Source organism: Sciurus vulgaris (assembly GCF_902686455.1).
Source record: "Sciurus vulgaris genome assembly, chromosome: 18".
Lineage (NCBI taxonomy): Eukaryota > Metazoa > Chordata > Mammalia > Rodentia > Sciuridae > Sciurus > Sciurus vulgaris.
This window is the reverse complement of record NC_136479.1, coordinates 16,346,717-16,366,825: the sequence shown is the minus strand read 5'-3', so window position 1 is coordinate 16,366,825 and position 20,109 is coordinate 16,346,717. Positions and strand designations below refer to the sequence as shown.

Below are 20,109 nucleotides of genomic sequence, written 5' to 3'. Positions count from 1 at the left end.
CACACACCTATTTTCTCTTTCTTATAACAAATATGAATTTAATGTGCATCCTTCCAATAATTTCTTATACATATGTGTGTATACACACAATGTATAGTATGGTTTTCTGTATGTAATCATATCACATTGTGCCAATATCATTCTAAAACTTGTTTTTCTCACTCCTACATTATGTTTTTCAGGTCTATTATATTAGTTCATTTCATGATATGAACAATATTGTTTGTGACTTTTTGTCACTATTCACAATGCGGCAGGAAATATGCTTGCAACTGGTTTCTTTAGTGAACATACCAGAAACAGAATTGCTGGATCATATGTGTATTCTTCATTTTGCCAAATGTTGCCAAAAGAACATGACCTTTGATGACTTTTTAAAAATTTTTTCCATCAGGTATTCTACTTCTTCCTGGCTCAGTTTTGGTATGTTACGATTTTCTGGGAAACAAAGCACTTCACTTGATGTTTTCACAGTTCTTGGTGTAAGAAATCTTAAAGCTCCCTCATCTGTTGAATTGTTCCTTTGTTACTCTCTTACCATTTTTATTTTCCTCTACCATTTGCACATCTTCCTTCCCCCATTGGTTCACCTCAAATGAGCCAAGTCACTCGCTGGGGAAATCAGGCAACAACCCCACTAGCACTGGTGATGCTTTGGACAGGTCCCCAGCAAGATGCATAAATCACAGTTTTGTAAATAGAATTCTGGTTTTGTGCTGACTTGTGTTATGCTTTTCAGTGCACAGTTCAAGTTTCTGGATAATAACTAGTAGCTGCACACTCCCGGCATGGGAACATTCCATATTTCTCCTTCCCTTCAATCCCTCTTCAGTCCATCTTGTATTTTCCCCATCCACCTTTAACATGTGTAATGATATGTGAAGATGTCACTGTTCTGGGATAGTTTATTGCTTTTAAAGGAACTTTTAAAAAAATATATACGAAAGCAGCCATCTATTAAGGGCACAGGCCGGCATTGCAGAGGATTCAAAGCTGGATGATGAATAGTCCTTGAAGTCAGTGGAAGTGATCTAATCTTGGTAATTTTGTACCTGGAGGGATTATTTATTTGTGAGCTGTGTATTGGGGTTTGCCACTAGGAAACATTCCTCTGCTGATGGATAATTGCTAGAATCTCTATCCAGCCCCACTTCTCTAGAACTTGCCTAACAAGAATGGCAACACCTTTGGGCTGTGCTGCCCAACACTCCCCTCCCAGAACCCTACTGATACCCCATTCCTTTAACCGCAGTGCGTGAGTTCTATGGTGGACATAGGATTCAGGCTGCATAGAATTCATAGCCTCTTTTGAGAATCTGAACTGGGATATAGTGAGTCAGTGATTGGTTAATTTGACCTTGTTGTGTTGGAATTAGACTGGCTGGAACAAGAGAGAATGGGGGACTTGGGGTGGCCACATTCTATGAGACGGTGGAGAAGTAGAGAAAGCCAGTTCATAGAGGAGAGAATGATAAAAGTGGAGCAGAGGCCTCGAGAAAGCCCAAAAGTTTTCAGGCTCCCAATTCAAGATCATTTCCATGGCCCCGTGGGATGCCCATTCTTGGAGACATTCTCTTATCATCTAAGTTTCCATTTTCTCCTAAAGCTCGTGCTACCTGGTGGCTGTCAGTTGTAACAATAACCGGCCACTTGGGTGATAAGGGCTCAAATGAAGCCAGAACCTTCTGGAGCAATTCAGGTCTATCCCTACCCACACATACTGAGCAGGAGTTTTAATTAACAGGGGCCCTGCAGGGATGCAGGCTGGAGATCCTGGAAGACAGGATCCCAGGGCCTCCTTTGAGGAGCTTCTCATGGTCCTGTAGCCCCATTAAAAAGTGGTCTTGACAATCAGATCTGAAACTAATGCACAGGAGGAAAATGTTGCACTGGAACCGTGGACCCACAAGTCTGGGCAGCAATAAGCAGGGGGACGGAGGGAAAGACTAAAACCCTGATGGTCTCTGGTGTCTACTTCCCTGCAGTTGGGGGACAAGTAGATCAAACACTAACCACTTGCCCTCCACTCCCAACGTAGGGGCAGCAAGGCGAAGGCTGTCTGTCTCCATTTCGCAAGTCCTAGGCTGTGGGCACTGAGTGGGAATGGGTGTGGCGACTCAGTCCTGGCTCCCTTCCATTCTTTACTCCCTTGCCCTCCTAAAAAGAAAATTCTCCCAACTATGGTCTGTGACCAAATCTTCCTACATGAACCTCCACAGGGAAAGAAGTTGGCATTTCTGACAATTTTTTTTTTCAGTAAGAGATGACTTTATTTTAAATTTCTCATCATTAGTTTTTTTTTTAAATTTATTGTAAACAAATGGGATACATGTTGTTTCTGTTTGTACATGGAGAAAAGGCATACCATTTGTGTAATCATACATTCACATAGGGTAATGAGGTTTGATTCATTCTGTTATTTTTTCCTTCCCCCCACCCCTCGCACCCCTCTTTTCCCTCTATACAGTCCCTCCTTCCTCCATTCTTGCCCCGTTCCCCCCCCCATTATGTGTCATCATCCGCTTATCAGTGAGATCATTCGTCTTTTGGGATTTTTGAGATTGACTTATCTCACTTAGCATGATATTCTCCAATTTCATCCATTTGCCTGCAAATGCCATAATTTTATTATTCTTTATAGCTGAGTAATATTCATATATATATATATATATATATATATATATATATCACAGTTTCTTTATCCATTCATCAATTGAAGGACATCTAGGTTGGTTCCACAGTCTGGCTATTGTGAATTGAGCAGCTATGAACATTGATGTGGCTGTATCTCTGTAGTGTGCTGATTTTAAGTCCTTTGGGTATAGGCCGAGGAGTGGGATAGCTGGGTCAAATGGAGGGTCCATTCCAAGTTTTCTAAGGAATCTCCACACTGCTTTCCAGAGTGGCTGCACTAATTTGCAACCCCAACCAGCAATGTATGAGTGTACCTTTCTCCCCACATCCTCTCCAACACCTGTTGTTGCTTGTATTCTTGATAATCGCCATTCTAATTGGGGTGAGATGGAATCTTAGGGTGGTTTTGATTTGCATTTCTCTTATTACTAAAGATGGTGAACATTTTTTCATGTGTTTGTTGATTGCTTGTAGATCTTCTTCTGTGAAGCATCTGTTCATATCCTTAGCCTATTTGTTGACTGGCTTATTTGTATTCTTGGTGTAGAGTTTTTTGAGTTCTTTATATATTCTGGAAATTAGTGCTCTATCTGAAGTATGAGTGGCAAAGATATTCTCCCACTCTGTAGGCTCTCTCTTCGCATTGCTGATAGTTTCCTTTGCTGAGAGAAAGCTATTTAGTTTGAATCTATCCCAGTTGTTGATTCTTGCTTTTATTTCTTGTGCTATGGGAGTCCTGTTGAGGAAGTCTGATCCTAAGCCAACAAGTTGAAGATTTGGACCTATTTTTCTTCTATAATCTGCAGGGTCTCTGGTCTGATTTCAAGGTCCTTGGTCCATTGTGAGTTGATTTTTGTGCAGGGTGAGAGATAGGGGTTTAGTTTCATCCTGTTGTATATGGATTTCCAGTTTTGCTAGCACCATTTGTTGAAGAGGCTATCTTTTTTCCATTGCATATTTTTGACACCTTTGTCTTGTATGAGAAAATTGTATTTATTTGGGTTTGTATCCGTGTCCTCTATTCTGTACCATTGATCTACCTGTCTATTTTGGTGCCAATACCATGCGTTTTTGTGACTATTGCTTTGTAGTATAATTGAAGTTCTGGTATTGCGATACCCCCTGTTTCATTCTTCCTGCTAAGGATTGCTTTAGCTATTCTGGGTTTCTTATTCTTCCAGATGAATTTCATAATTGCTTGCTCTATTTCTGTAAGGTACGTCATTGGGATTTTAATTGGAATTGCATTGAATCTGTATAGCACTTTTGGTAGTAAAGCCATTTTGACAATATTAATTCTGCCTATCCAAGAACATGGGAGATCTTTCCATCTTCTAAGGTCTTCCTCAATTTCTTTCTTCAATGTTTTGTAGTTTTCATTGTAGAGATCTTTTACCTCTTTGGTTAGATTGATTCCCAAGTATTTTATTTTTTTTGAGGCTATTGCAAATGGAGTTGTTTTCCTCATTTCCCTTTCAGCTGTTTCTTCGCTTGCATATAAAAATGCTTTAGATTTATGGGTGTTAATTTTTAGCCTGCTATTTTGCTGAATTCATTGATGAAGTCTAGAAGTTTTCTGGAGGAGGTTTTTGGATCCTCTAAATATAGAATCATGTCATCAGCAAGTAGTGACAGCTTAAGTTCCTCTTTTCCTATTTGTATCCCTTTAATTTCTTTGGTCTGCCGAATTGCTCTGGCTAGAGTTTCGAGGACAATGTTGAATAGAAGTGGTGAAAGAGGACATCCCTGTCTTGTTCCAGTTTTTAAAGGAAATGGTTTCAGTTTTTCTCCAATAAGAATGATGTTGGCCATGGGCTTAGCATAAATAGCCTTTACAATGATCAGGTATGTTCCTACTATCCCTATTTTTTCTAGTGTTTTGAGCATGAGGGGGTGTTGTATTTTGTCGAACGCTTTTTCTGCATCAATTGAAATAACCATATGATTCTTATCCTTAAGTCTATTGACATGATGGATTACGTTTATTGATTTATGGATGTTAAACCATCCTTGCATTCCAGGGATGAACCCCACTTAATCGTGGTGCACAATTTTCTTAATATGTTTTTGGATACAGTTTGCCAATATTTTGTTAAGGATCTTTGCATCTATATTCATCAAGGATATTGGTCTAAAATTTTCTTTCCTTGATGTGTCTTTTCCTGGTTTGGGTGTGAGGGTGATATTAGCTTCATAGAATGAGTTCGGTAGGGTACCCTCCTTTTCTATTTCCTGGAATACTTTGAGAACTATTGGAATGAGTTCTTCTTTGAAGGTCTTGTAGAACTCGGCTGAGAATCTGTCTGGTCCTGGGCTTTTCTTGGATGGTAGATTTTTAATGGCTTCTTCTATTTCATTGCTTGATATTGATCTGTTTAAATTGTGTATGTCCTCCTGGTTCAGTTTGGGAGGAGCATATGTCTCTAGAAATTTGTCAATGTCTTCAGTAGTTTCTATTTTGTTGGAATACAGATTTTCAAAGTAGCTTCTCATTATGTCCTGTATCTCAGTGGTGTCTGTCGTGATATTTCCTTTTTCATCACGAATTTTAGTAATTTGAGTCTTCTCTCTCCTCGTTAATAGTGTGGCTAAGGGTTTGTCTATTTTGTTTACTTTCTCAAAGAACCAACTTTTAGTTTTGTCAATTTTTTGAATTGTTTCTTTTGTTTCAATTTCATTGATTTCAGCTCTGATTTTAATTATTTCCTGTCTTCCACTACTTTTGCTGTTATTCTGTTATTCTTTTTCTAGGGCTTTGAGCTGTAATGTTAGGTCATTTAATTGTTGACTTTTCATTCTTTTCTGGAATGTGCTCCATGCATTGAATTTTCCTCTCAGTACTGCTTTCATGGTGTCCCAGAGATTTTGATATGTTGTATCATCATTCTCATTGACCTCTAAGAATTTTTTTATCTCCTCCCTGATGTTTGTTTTTATCCATGTTTCATTCAATAGTATATTATTTAGTCTCCAGGTGTTGGAGTAATTTCTGCTTTTTATTTTGTCATTGATTTCTACTCAGTCCATTATGATCTGATAGAACACAAGGCAGTATCTCTATTTTTTTGCATTTCCCAAGGGCTGCTTTGTGGCATAACATATGGTCTATTTTTGAGAAGGTTCCATGTGCTGCTGAGAAGAAAGCAAATCCGTTTGTTGATGGATGGAATATTCTATATATGTCTATTAAGTCTAGGTTATTGATTGTGTTATTGAGTTCTATGGTTTCTTTGGTTGGATTTTGTTTGGAAGATCTATCTAGTGGGTGACAGCAGTGCATTAAAGTCACCCAGAATTATTGTGTTGTGGTCTATGTGTTTCCTGAAATTGAGAAGGATTTGTTTGATGTACAGGGATGCACCATTGTTTAGGGCATGAATATTTACTATCATTATGTCTTCCTGATGTATGTTTCCCTTAAGCAGTATGAAATGTCCTTCTTTATCCCTTCTGACTAACTTTGGCTTGAAGTCCACTTTATCTGATATAAGGATGGAAACCCCCGCTTTTTTACTGAGTCCATGTGCGTGGTAGGTTTTTTTCCCATCCTTTCACCTTTAGTCTGTGGATGTCTTTTTCCATGAGATGAGTCTCTTGCAGGCAGCATATTGTTGGGTCTTTCTTTTTAATCCATTCTGCCAGTCTATGTCTTTTGATTGATGAGTTTAAGCCATTAACGTTCGGGGTTATTATTGAGATATTGACGCCGTCCAGCAGAGTCAATTTGGCACGGGAGACAAACGGGCAGCAAGACTCTTGAATTTGAAGCAGTTTATTGATGATTCAGGAACCCGGAACACAGGGGCTCAAGGAGAGCCGGCTTATATTCCCTCCAGGAGGTGAAGGGTAGGGCCAATGCTAGTTATGCCAAGATCAGGTGAGGAGCTAGCTGTCCAATCACGGTAAGGTCAAACAGGCACAAGCAGGAGCACTCGGGAATACATGTGCACACGTTGTATGCGTGGGCTTATTTGAATACTGCCAATGATAAAGCACTTAGGTGTGTCTGTTAACCGACTTCCTCACCTCCAATGTGATCAAAACAACTTCTGGCTGGTTGCCAGGCACCATCTTGGCGTAGTCCACATGGCATAGCACCCAACAAGATATGATTTGCATTCCCAGTCATTTGGCTTATTTTTGGTTTTTAAGTTGGCTTGGTTTCTCCTTTGAGTAGTTTTTCCTCTAAGGTAGTTCCCCCCTTTGCTGGCCTCCATTGTTATTTTTCATTTCCTCCTCATGGAATATTTTGTTGAGAACATTGTGTAGTGCAGGCTTTCTATTTGTAAATTCTTTTAACTTCTGTTTATCATGGAAGGATTTTATTTCTTCTTCAAATCTGAAGGTTAGTTTTGCTGGGTATAGGATTCTTGGTTGGCAACCATGTTCTTTCAGAGCTTGAAGTACGTTGTTCCAGGCCCTTCTAGCTTTTGAGTCTGGGTTGAGAAGTCGGCTGCTATCCGTATTGGTCTCCCCCTATAAGTAATCTGATGCTTTTCTCTCGCGGCCTTCAAAATCCTATCTTTATTTTGAAAGTTAGGCATTTTCATTATAATGTGCCTTCTGACAATGTTTTAAGAACGGTTCTAATGAGGGAGAGAGATATGGCTCAGTGGTAGAGCACTTGCCTGCCATGCAGGAGGCCCTGAATTTGACCCCCAGCATCCTCCAAAGAATTGTTCTAATAAAATTTAATAGCGCTGAAATTTGTACTTGGAGACTAGTTTACTACCCACCTAGCTGTCATTTGTCAGTCAAGAGTATGGTGACCTCAGCTGGGCATGGTGGTACAATTCTGTAATCCCAGTGGCTCTGGAGGTTGAGGCAGGAGGATCAGGAGTTCAAAGCCAGCCTCAGCAATTTAGCCAGGCCCTAAGCCACTCAATGAGACCATCTCTACATAAAATACAAAAAAGGGCTGGGGATGTGGTTCAGTGATTAAGTGCCCTGGGTTTAATCCCCAGTACCCCCCCCCCCCCCAAAAAAAGGTATGGCGACTTCTAATAGAGCATTTTGCTTTCCAATCTTGTCTAGCAATGATTATCTAATCATTCTCTTGTCCTGTAAAATATCTCTACCAATATAAGAGATCAGAAGAGTGGTTACCTTTGTCCCACGTCAGGAAGGAGTATATTGCCTGGGAAGGGGCCCACCAGAGCTTTCTGTGGTCTGCAAATGTTCTATTATCTTGATCTGGGATATTGATACACAGAAGTCTATGTATGTAAAAATTCATTAAACTGTACACTTAGGATTATGTGGGGCTGGGGAGATAGCTCAGTCGGTAGAGTGCTTGCCTTGTAAGCACAAAGCCGTGGGTTTGATCCCCAGCACCAAAAAAAAAAAAAAAAAAAAAAAAAAAAAAAAAAAAAAAAATGCAATGAACTCTATGAAACTGATGCTATAATAAATATAAACATTTTGAGAATGTTCCTACCAAGTGTGGATCTCTGAATTAGCCTCCTGTATTCTCAATTGTGACAGGTCTGTAATAACATTTTGACACATACCTGCAATAACACCACCTGAAAAGTTTTCATAACACTATTTATTTTGAGACAAAATCTCACCAAGCTGCAGAAGCTAGCCACAAACTTATAAGACCTCCCTTCTCAGCCTCCAGTCTCTGGGAATACAGATATATGCCACCAGACCCAGCTCTTCCCTCCAATATTTAAGGCCCTTCTTTGCTTCCTCCCTAAAAGGAATACTCTCTCTGGGTGGAAATCTGTTTCTGTTTTGCCTTCTTGGCATCCATTTCCCTAATTCTCCATTTTCTCTTCCAATACAGGTTGAATATTCCCTGATTGGGAACAGAAGTGTTTCAGATTTCAGGTTTTGGAATATGTGCTTATGTATAATGAGTTATCTCAGGGATGAGACTCAAGTTTAAGCATGGATTCCACTTATGTTTCATATATACCTTACATGTATCACCTAAAGGTGATTTTGTACATTTTTAAAATCTGTGCATGAAAAATGATGTCTCAAAGTGTAGACTTTTCTGCTGTGGAATCCTGTTAGTTTGGATTTCAGATTAGGGATGCTCAACCTTTGTATAGGAAGAAAGACAATTGGATACCTTGAATAGCTCATAAGAGGAAAAAACAAACCCAGTCCTAACAGACTTCTGAGCCCCTTTGGTGATCTGAAATACTGGTAAATATGCCAAGGCAGAAGAAAAGAAGCCAGACCTTTTTGAAACCATCATTGTATTAGAATAAAAACATTTGTTCATAGTAATATGCTAAATGATGTGCCTTATGGGGAGAGTCAAGTTACTTGTCTTTACATTTAGTCAATATTAAATTGATAATTTAGTCGATATTGAATGTAAAGAATTAAAAGTCAATCCTAAATTATTTATTTTATGAATCATTTGAAGTATCCAGTTTTAATTTTCCCAAGAGCTCTTATATTGTGAAATTTAAAACTGCATTTTGCTCACTTTTTTATGAATGCAATATTTTATCTAAGACTATTCATGAAGCAGGGTGCAGTAACGCACACCTGTAATCCCAGCAACTCAAGAGGATGAGGCAGGCGGGCTGCAAGTTCAAGGCCAGGCTGGGCAACTTAGCAAGACCCTGTCTCAAGCAATAAACAGAGCTGGGGATGTGGCTCAGGGGTAGAGGGCCCCTGGGTTCCATCCTCAGTACCACAAACAACTAAGAAGAAAAGTTCACTGGGCATGGTGGTGCACACCTATAATTCTAAGCAACTCAAGAGGCTAAGGCAGGAGGATCACAAATTTGAGGCCAGCCTGTGCTACTTAGAGTCTATCTCAAAACATAAATAAGTTAATAAATAACAGGCTGGGGATGTAGCTCAGTGGTAGAGTATTTGCCCAGCAAGCAAAAAGTCCTGGATCCAATTCTCAGTACTGCAAAAATAAAAGTAGCAGGAAGAGGAGGGGAGGGGGAAAGGAGAAGGAGAAAAAGGAGGAAGTTCCCAAATTTTATCTAAAGCAAACTGACAGCATGGAGGCCAAACCTGGAAGGCTTTATTATTGTTATTGTTAGGATTTATTACAAATGTCAAAAATAAGGAGACCTTCCATTAAAAAAAAAAAATCCCAATTTTCAGTAGCTCTTGAAAAACTAGAAAAGGGCTACCATGAGTCCACTTCCCATGGCATTCAGAGGCGAATCATGGCTGCCTCCCTTTCCCATGGGGCATGAGCCCTCCAACCTACTTCAACCTCCAAAAAGTTACTTTACAGGTTTTTTGTTTTTTCTTTTTAACCAGGAGACATTTGAATTCAAGACAAAGAAAGAAACCATTTTATTTGGAAAGACAAAGTGTAACTTAGTATATATGCAAATATAGATCTATACTGTGATCCACTTCTCTGGGCCCACCCAGAGTCCACCTGGAGGAGGTGGGATGCTTACCTCTGAGACTGGAAACGCAAGGAAGAGGCACGAATTCCCAGAGAATACACACAGTGTGTCTCCCCCCCCACCAAGCTGCAGATACTTGTGTAAACATTTGTTGACTTGTACATGTCTAGTGCTGCAGAAAAAGGTGCTGGGATGGAAGGTAATAAAATCACCAAAAGAGCAAGAAGGTTTACCTGGCAGGTGGTACTGAAGATAAATTCCCACAATGCCTCAGTGAGAAGGGGAACAGTGATATTCCAAAGTGCTGGGGTCTGGAGCTTTTTTCTTACACCCATAAAGGCTGTCCTCATTTGTTTATTTCTCTTTTACCTACATCACAACTGAGCCAGGCACTGTGTTGCACGCCTGTAATCCCAGTGGCTAGGGAGACTGAGGCAGAAGGATGTCAAAGCCTCAAGTTCAAAGCCAGCCTCAGCAACTTGGTGAGGCCCTAAGCAATTCAGTGAGACCCTGTCTCTAAATTAAATATAAAAAAGCGCTGGGGATGTGGCTCAGTGGTTAAGTGGGTTCAATCCCTTGTTACTAAAAATGAACCAACCAACCAAAAATCTGAATTCCAGTTTAAACTATAACCCCAGGATCCTCTAAATAACAGCATCTCTCAAGCCCTAGCTCCAGCTTAGCCTCTAGCTAGCAGCATCATGTGACAGAATTTACCTGAACCTGTGGTTTCTCTGTCTGTGAAATCAAGGTGACAGATGCTAATCATGGCTTTGCTAATCTGGACTTCCACCTGCTTCTTGCACTTGAAGACAGTCTCTGATGTCTTTCTAGCTGAGCTGGACTGTCTTGGGTTTGCTTTGGTTTGGTTGGGCATGCCCAGAATTTGTGTGTGCATTGGGAGAGATGCCTTAACCAGCTTCAGAAAACATGGAAATTAAGTTGTAAAGGTGGAATAAATGCTTTTGCTGGCTCAGAAGTATCTCAACACCTTGCAAGTTCCTTTTTCATTCTCAAAGGTCCTTAAGCTTGCATGCAGGCCATCCCAGTCTCCTGGAGGAGAAAAAGATCACTTCATGACAGTAAGGCCATGCCGGTGGGTGGGGAGTGGAATTGCAGGCATGATGGTTAAAGACAATCCAGACAAGGAATCATTAATTGGTTGGGGGAAGCAGAGCCTCAAGAGTGAGCTCCATCACTGGAGTTGGCCCTCCCTTCATTCACACACTTACTTGGTACTAACTCTGCCAAGGCACTATGTTTAAAAGCCCTGCAGGCCAGGCACAGTGGTGCACGCTTGTAATCCAAGCCACTGGGGAGGCTGAGGCAGGAGGATCTGGAGTTTGAAGCTATTTAGCAAGGCCTGAAGTAACTCAGAGAGACTTTATTTTGAAATTAAAAAAAAAAAGGGGGGGGCGCTGGGGGAGGTGGCGCCGTGGTTAAGCGCCCTTGGGTTCAATCCCCAGTACCAAAAAAAAAAAAAAAGTCCTGGAGGCCACAAAGTTGAGACACCCCTGCTCTCAGGGCTTAATAAAGTAGCTTTCAGGGGTTGACAAACTACAGCCCAAGGGGGCCGCCTGTTTTTATAAATCAAGTCGTATTGGAACACTAGCCACATTCAGTGGTCTACGTCTTGTCTGTGGCTGGTTTTGTACTTAGACAGCAGAGCTTCGAGTAACTGCAGAAAAGACCATGTGATCTACAGAGCCTAAAGTCTTTCCTATCTAGCCCTTTACAAAAAAAAAAATGAATAAATAAAATTTACCCAAATCTTGATTGAGATGAGCTATAACTGAGAAATCAGACACATGTTCAAAATTATTTGTCTAATAAAATCTCGGAGGAAGAGGAGGTTGGCTGAATTAAAAATGGCAAACACAACAAAAAAGCAGGAGGCTTGCCTACTTTGAAGGAATATGTGGCAATAAAGTTGCTTCTTACATTTAACATATGCAATTTAACTATATGCACTGGTTTAAAACACATAAAACTTAAAGCAAGCCAACCACTGATCTGGTACAGATGAAAAATGAGTGATCAGTACCAGCTTTCTAAAGGAAAATTGTTGTGAGTCCATGTGCAAAAACTGGGGGTACTATCATATCTGGGTGGACTAACGGATTTTTCAGTAATGCTGACTTGACTTAATCTTTCCTTGAAGGGCACACTCGCCTTTGGAATCTAATATTTGCACAAGTTCACCAAGGCACAGTGCTCCACAAGGAAATGCTGAGGGACTGTCTTAAATAGATATCAGTGGCTTGTATGTTACCTGGCTTTGTGTCCTTTGATTGTTCAAGGAAGACTACTCTAACATTTGTGTTTGATCAAATTGATTTCTTAGCTGTTTGAAACAACTAGTGAAATCATACTAGCATTAAATAGGAACTCCTTTTAAGGAGAAAGTTCATTAAATAAAGATACTGCAGCCTGGCCCTGGGGAAACTACTAGAACTAATGAGTGTTTATAGTTCTTGCCCTCTCATTCTCAAACATCTTAGTAAATCTCAAGGGGCTGCTGTTGAAAGCAGCCAGCTGCAAATTACAAGAAAATCAGCCCAGCTTGGAGCAGAAAATGCCAAGAATGGGGGCTGGGGAGCAGATTCTACGTTAAGAGTATCTTAACATAAGAAAATGCTGAGGAATACTGCACAAAGGACACTTAGTCACTGTGCAGAGCAGCCACTGGGATGCACAATACATTCCACTTGGAGGCAAGTCTCCCGTATTGCAAGCTGCTGTCCTTGAACATAAAAGCTTTGAGATGCACCCTCTTCCACACGAAGGACTGATGTACAAATTAGAGGTAGTGAATGTGTACATACCCAAATCAAACCTGTTTTGCAAAGCCTATGGGAAAAAGCATGCTTCAAAAACGGAATCTGGCTGAATGCCAGAAAAATCAGTCTCAGGGCAGGAGGAAACTAAACTAAAAAAGTTAGAAATCTATCAATGGGTAGGCCCTTCCCCAGGGTAGAAAGGAGGCTGGGTATCCCCTGAAGAATGCCATGCACGCTCCCAAATGCTTGGACAAAGACTTTGCACTAAGTCAGGGTAAAAGATGCCCACCGGAAGTTCACTCTACATTTCCCATCTCGATTCTTGAAACACAGGGCTCCGAGGGCCTGCAGCTGGAATTTAGTCTGGAAAGGCTGGTGAGCAAGGGCCTAATATCGTCCATCCAAGGTGGAAAAGCACTTCTTTACATCTTATGACAAAAAAGCAAGAAGTAAAAATACAAACGGAATCTCAAAACAGTCTGATGGTTCATTAGGCTGCATTTTCAATCCCCATTCCCCCAAAATACTGTCCTAAGGGACAGCTGCAGGGTCTCTGCTGGTAGCAAAGACTTTTTTCAAGAGTCCAAAAAGTGAAATACAAAAGTCAATTTACAGCACATGAAAAATACTTCTTCCTTCTCAAACTAAATGAGTCTCCCCACCCCGCCCCAACCCCTTAGCCCTTTTGCTTGGGACTAGCTGGCAGTAATTGTCCTGGCAGTTTATTCTTCCATCTGGGCCCAGGCCTCCTCTGCCAGCTGATAGTACTGGTTGGCTAGACGGCCCTTCATGGCTTCCATAGCTGCCTCCGCCGCCTGGGTGTACAAGTCCCCTGGAAGAGAGCAAGGTAAGGTACAAAGAGGTGAACCACGCATTGTCCTTGCCTGGCCGGCATCCCCCAGCTCTCCCAGAAGGGCACCCTGAGGGTTCTGGGGTGTGTGTGTTTTAAAACCCTCTCTCCAGACAGCGGTTCAGGGTATCTGCCTCTGAGAGTGGCCATGTGATCAAACTTGGCCAATCAGAGCATTCCTCTATTCCCCAGGGGTTGGTCCAGACTTCGGCATAGCCAATCAGAATGAGCCATCTGGACCACAGTGCTTTTTAAAGGTGGGTGGGCGATTTGATCAGGCTATTTGCAGAAAAAAAACTGAATATCAAACCTGTTTTGCAAAGCCTATGGGAAAAAGCATGCTACAAAAACGGAATCTGGCTGGATGCCAGAAAAATCAGTCTCAGGGCGGGAGGAAACTAAACTAAACTGAAAGTGGAAGAAATACTCGAAATAACTTCATGTCAGCTTGGCACTGGGTTGCCACCGAGTGAATTTGTAAAACTTAACACAAGCACTTCTGAATTTTGGAGATTTGTGTTTTCACAAATTTCAAATCAGAAATTATAGTTTTGCTTTATTACTTGAAGTCATATATACAACATCTAAAATTTAATCTTATCCCATACCACTGAAATCAGGAATGTAGTAAGTTTGTTATAGGTGAAGGGCTAGATGTCCCCCCACCCCTTCCTGGATTCTCATCCATACATTAATCTGTGGAAGCACTATTTCACAAAGTGACTGTATGTGAAGATAAAGCCTGTGAGACTGTGATAAAGATTAAATGAGGTCACAAGAGTGGGGCCCCAAATCCAATGGGGCTGGTCTTCTTCTAAGAAAAAGACAGCAGAGTATTGTCTGTCTGTCTGTCTCCTTGCACACAGAAGAAAAGACATGTGAGTACATGGTGAGAAGATGACTGTCTATAAGTCAGAAGCCAAACAGGGCAGCACCTTGATCTTAGACTTCTTGGCCTTGAGAAATAAATTTAGGAGACTGCTCAGTGATAGAAAACTTGCCCAGAATGCATGAGGCCCTGGGTTTGATCTCCAGCATTAAATAAATAAATAAATTGCTGTTGCTTAAGCCATTCAATCTATACATATAGCAGTTTGAGCAGACTAATGTATCATATAATGGGGGGAAAAAACATGTAACTTGTCTATCAAGTGAAGACTGGATAAGCAAAATATGGTTTCTCCAACAGCATATTATTTGTCAAAAAAAAGAAATGAAGCACCGGTACATGCTATAACATGGATGAACCTTAATGTCATTATTCTAAGTGAAAGAAGCTGACACAAAAGGCCATGTATTGCATGATTCCACTTACAGAAGAGGCCCACAGCAGGCAAATCCATACAGACCGAAAGTTGATGAATGGTTGCCAGGTATCGGAGAGGGGGCGGGTTGGGAATGACTACTAACTAGTACAGGGTTTCTTCTGGGGGTGATGGAAATGTTCTGGAATTAGTTAATCGTGATAGATAATCAACAATGTGAAAATACTAAAATCTATTGAACTACACCCTCAGGTGGTAAATTTCACGTTGTGAACATTTTAGTTCAGTTTTTAAAATTGCAAAGATTTCCCCTTAAGACTCTGATATATATCTCAGTGTCCGTGGTTCCAGAACCATCTGCAGATGCCAAAATCTGCAGATGCTCAAGTCCTTTATATAAAATGGCATTGTATTGCATGTGACCTACACATTATCCTCCCATATACTTTAAATCATCTTTAGATTACTTATAATTCATAATGTAAATGTTACGTAAACAGTTGTTACCCTATTTTTTTTTTTTTTAAAGGAAGCATGACCTTTTCCCTTTTTAAAAAAATATCTTTAGCTCTTCCGCCGTCATTTTAAATCCAGCTCCATTAAATCCGCTGCTGCAGCGACCAGGACTGCGTGCCAGCACCCCCCTGCCGACAGCTCCACCACCATGGAGGACATGAACGAGTACAGCAACAGAGGAATTCGCAGAGGGATCCAAGATCAACGCGAGCAAGAATCGGCAGGATGACGGTACCGCACGCGTCTCTCCTCCCCTCCCCCAGCGCGCCGCTCGCGCCTTTCGTCCCTCGGGAGCCGGTGCTGCCCCCATTCTTGTCCTGAGTCGATACTCTGCGTGCCCGCTGGGCCCCAGTAGCTTGGAGGGAAGAGGAAATAAAATGTTTATTGGAGGCTTGAGCTGGGATACAAGCAAGAAAGATCTGACTGAATATTTGTCTCGATTTGGGGAAGTTGTAGACTGTACGATTACAACAGATCCAGTCACTGGAAGATCAAGAGGATTTGGATTTGTGCTTTTCAAAGATGCTGCTAGTGTTGATAAGGTTTTGGACCTGAAAGAACACAAACTGGATGCAAATTGATAGACCCTAAAAGGGCCAGAGCTTTAAAAGGGAAAGAACCCCCTAAAAAGGTTTGCGTGGGTGGATTGAGCCCAGATACTTCTGAAGAACAAATTAAAGAATATTTTGGAGTCTTTGGAGAGATTGAAAATATTGAACTTCCCAAGGCTACTAAAACAAATGAAAGAAGAGGATTTTGTTTTATCACATATACAGATGAAGAGCCAGTAAAGAAATTGTTAGAAAGCAGATATCATCAAATTGGTTCTGGGAAGTGTGAAATCAAAGTTGCACAACCCAAAAAGGTATATAGGCAGCAACAGCAACAACAAAAAGGAGGAAGAGGTGCTGCAGCTGGTGGACGAGGTGGTACTAGGGGTCGTGGCTGAGGTCAACAGAGCACTTATGGCAAGGCGTCTCGAGGGGGTGGCAATCACCAAAATAATTACCAGCCATACTAAAGGAGGACATTGGAGAAAAAAGGAGATGCTAAAGAAACCCATCTTGCAGGACGACACTGAAGATTGGTTTTCTGTTGATCCAAGATGATTATTTTGTAAAAGACTTTCTAGTGTACAAGACACAACTGTGTTCCAACTGTATATAGCCGCCAATTAGTTTTCTTTGTTTTTACTTTGTCCTTTGCTATCTGTGTTAAGACTCAATGTGGATTTGTGTTTATACAAATTTTATTTGTATGATTTCATGTTAAACCTCAAATAAATGCTTCCTTATGTGATTGTTAAAAAATATATATATTTTTAGTTGTAGATGGACACAGTACCTTTATTTTATTTATGTATTTTTAGGTGGTGCTGAGGATCAAACCCAGTGCCTCACACATGCTAGGCAAGCGCTCTACCACTGAGCTACAACCCCAGCCCTGTTATCCTATATTGTAAGGAAAAAGTCTGTACACGTTCAGGATTAGTTAATGGCAATGGGCCATTAATCCAGGGCCCTGTGCATACCAGGCAAGTGCTCCACCACTAAACTACATCCCTGGCCCACTAAAATATTCTTTGATCTGTGGTTGGTTGAATCCACTGATGCAGAACCAATAGCTACCGAGAGTTGACTGTATAAGCATTAAAATAAAAATGTTCATCTGCATATTAGCTCCATAAAACTCCTTCCTGGGAAGAGACCCACTGGGAGTGACCCAACCATCCCTTCCCAGCCCTGTCCCACCCAAAGCAGGTCTGCCAGGCCCCACCTGATCTCTGCGGGTCCTTCTCCAGCCCGCAGCCACCGGTGAACAGCATCTCAGCCTCCCTGGCCAGCAGCGCATACCGGGGCTCGTCCTGCATCCCGTCGAACTCGCCGCCCTCATCACAGTCCGTGGTCTCCAGGGCAGTGTTGTACCAGTGCAGAGCCTCGGGCCAGTCTCGGCACCTTGCCAGGAGACACAGAGAAAGAGGGACATTACCAGGGCAGCAGGGCCATCCTCCTCCGATTCGATTCAAGTCAGGGATACAGCAGGGACCACTACCACCTCTGGTTCCCAACCTATGACATCCAAGACCACCACATCTGAGGGGCACTGTGACATTGTGGGTTTATATATGTATTAAGGGAGCAGTCAGGTAGCTTTCCTTAGTAACACTGGTATATTACCACCGTTCTGTAACAGACAGAACTAGAGCATGCTGGGGAGAGGGGCATTTTCTAGGATTGCCCACCAGCACCCTATGGGCTAGCATAAGCTGCCTTCTGACTCAGGTTGGAAGGGCCCTTTGCAGAGGCCCCCAGCACCATCTGAGCTAACAGCCATCACTCAGCGCCTTCCCATGCTCTGCCTGCACTGGCCCACTCTGGCTCTCCTCCTGCCTAACGTGGGACTCCTCTCCCTGGCCCCAGCAAGGCCCTCCACTCCCGGCTCTTTCTCCCATCGCAGCACACATATGGCCAAAACACCAAGGGTGTCCGTAGGTTTCAGTCAAACGCATGCAACACAAAATACAGAGCTAACAGGGCAGGTGGCTGTTTTTCTTTGAGTATAACCCATGTGAGTAACTATTTATAGCACATCAGGAAAGAGCAAAGAGTGTCACAGATAAGAAGGGCTCTGGGTGTCCTGGATGTGCCAAGAGCAGCAGATAGGTTGGCCTCTTGCCTTACCCACCGTTTTCAGCTCCTGTTCATATCCCTCTGTGCCAGGCGCTGCTTCTCAAACAAGCCAGCACCTGCCTGTCCCCCTGGCCTTTTTTTTTTTTTTTTTTTTTTTTTTGTGGTACTGGGGATTGAACCCAGGGGTGCTTAGCCAGTGAGCCCCATCCCCCAGCCTTTTAAAAATATTTTATTTAGAGACAGGGTCTCACTGAGTTGCTTAGGGCCTCACTAAGTTGCTGAGGCTGGTCTCAAACTTGCAATCCTCCTGCCTCAGCCTCCCGAGACGCTGGGATTACAGGTGTGCACCACTCCTCCTCCTCCAGTCTTGGTTCCACACCTAGTTCTTCACCACTCCAGCCTCAGCTCATGTCACCTCCCCAGAGATGCTTAGGCTTCGGTTCCATCCCCAAGATATCTCATTATGCACATGCAAATAAGTCCAAAATCTGAGAAAATCCAAAACACTCTGACCCCGTTTTTCAGATACAGGATGCTCGACCTGTTTGACTCTGAGCAAGTCCCTTCATTTCTCAGAACTATAGTTTATAGTTATCCGTAATATGGGGCCCAAAATATCTGCCTTGTCCGTGTCATTGAGATATGGTGGTTTGTTCTTTCAACCACTGAGCCCGGCCCCAGGCCAAGAGTTAGGAGATGTAGGACAGAGAGCTGTAGGAGACCTGATGCCTGTTCTCAATGAAAGCAAATCATACCACAAAAATGCTGTCCAAATTTAGTGGAGCACTGCTGTTACACAGCAGGTATCTGAAAAATGTTGGCACACAGGCGGGCCATTGTGTGTTCAGAAGATTTGACCCTGAGAGCTTGATATGAGCATCCCATAGACAAGACTTTCCTTCTAAACCCAGTGAGAAAGAGGAGCTCTTGACACCAAGAGGAGGGACCTGCTCAGCTGCTCCACCCTAGAGATGCGCTCTCCTTGCTCCCTTTCAGAAAATCCTGGAAGGCTCGTAGGTAGCCAAATTCCAATCGGAGCCACAGAAGGCAAGCAACTGACCTCTGCCCTGGACTTCTGGGATCTCCCACTGGCCAAGCCAAGAACAGAGAGGAAGCTGGGCTACCCTATTCTCCTCCCACTGCAAAAACCAGACCCTCACACCTCAGCCTGAAGGATAAGGTACTGACATTTGTGTTGCTGGGGCCTTCAAACCTGCTCCTTCTTCTTACAAGTGAAAATAATAAAATAAAAATAAAAGTAGGAAAAGTCAATTAAAATCACCCAAATCCTACTATGCAGGGACCATCACCTTGAGCCTGATGCTGATTTTTTTCTCAAGCAAATCTTTACTATACTGGCTAAAATGGCTGCCAATTACTGCATGCCTACGTCCAGACGCCATGAGAGTTACAGGCATCGTGTCATTTAACCTTCACACAACAACCCTCAGACACAAGTGTTGTAATTATTCCCATTTTACAATATGAGGGTAAAATAACTCGCCCATGGTCACTAACCTGAGTGAAGCCAAGACAGGAGCCCATGTCTGGCTTGATACCAAAAAGGAAGTGTCCACCCACAGCCCAGATCCCCACCAGCTCCACCTGAGTGACAGCCACAGTACCTGTCTGGGCTGAGGTTTTGACCGGTGTCAAAAGATCGTGCCACAAGGATCATGGACTGTCTGTCGCCAGCTTCAGCTGCCTTGAGTAAGTAATCGAATCCTTTTGTCTTATTCTCTTCTGTCTCCTGTCAATACAACCAAAGAGGCGGAAAGAAAAAGGAGGCTTGCAAAAATCTCACGCATCAATCTTCTCCCTGTTTCATGAATTACTGTGAGAGCTCTGAGCTGGCTACTGTAGAACTACACATTGTGGTTTTTAGTATCCATGGAGTTGTGCAACCACCACCACAAAAGTCAATTTCAAAATATTTTTAGCAACTCAAAAAGACACACCATACCTTTTAACTGTCAGTCTCTCCATCCTGCCCGACCCTAGGCAACACATACTCTATTTTCTTTTTTAAAATTTTTTTAGACGTTAATAGACCTTTATTTTATTCATTTATTTATATGTGGTGCTGAGAAT

General features: G+C 42.2%; 1 protein-coding gene and 1 pseudogene across 2 annotated transcripts in view; one reads left to right on the top strand and one right to left on the bottom strand.

The window, feature by feature from the left end:
- Window positions 1-13,224: 13,224 nt before the first annotated feature.
- The window catches only part of EEF2K (eukaryotic elongation factor 2 kinase), a 58,196-nt gene continuing 51,311 nt past the window's right edge, over window positions 13,225-20,109 (bottom strand). Inside the window, exons 16-18 of the mRNA XM_079120411.1 lie at window positions 19,644-19,768; window positions 17,165-17,343; window positions 13,225-13,589 (exon numbers count right to left, since the gene is read on the bottom strand). Coding sequence (XP_078976537.1) covers window positions 13,480-13,589; window positions 17,165-17,343; window positions 19,644-19,768 — 414 coding nt within the window. The 3' untranslated portion in view covers window positions 13,225-13,479. The remainder of the gene's footprint in view (window positions 13,590-17,164; window positions 17,344-19,643; window positions 19,769-20,109) is intronic.
- On the top strand, window positions 15,710-17,143 carry LOC306649429 (heterogeneous nuclear ribonucleoprotein D-like; annotated as a pseudogene). The gene has a single exon. The product of its transcript is annotated as a heterogeneous nuclear ribonucleoprotein D-like (transcript).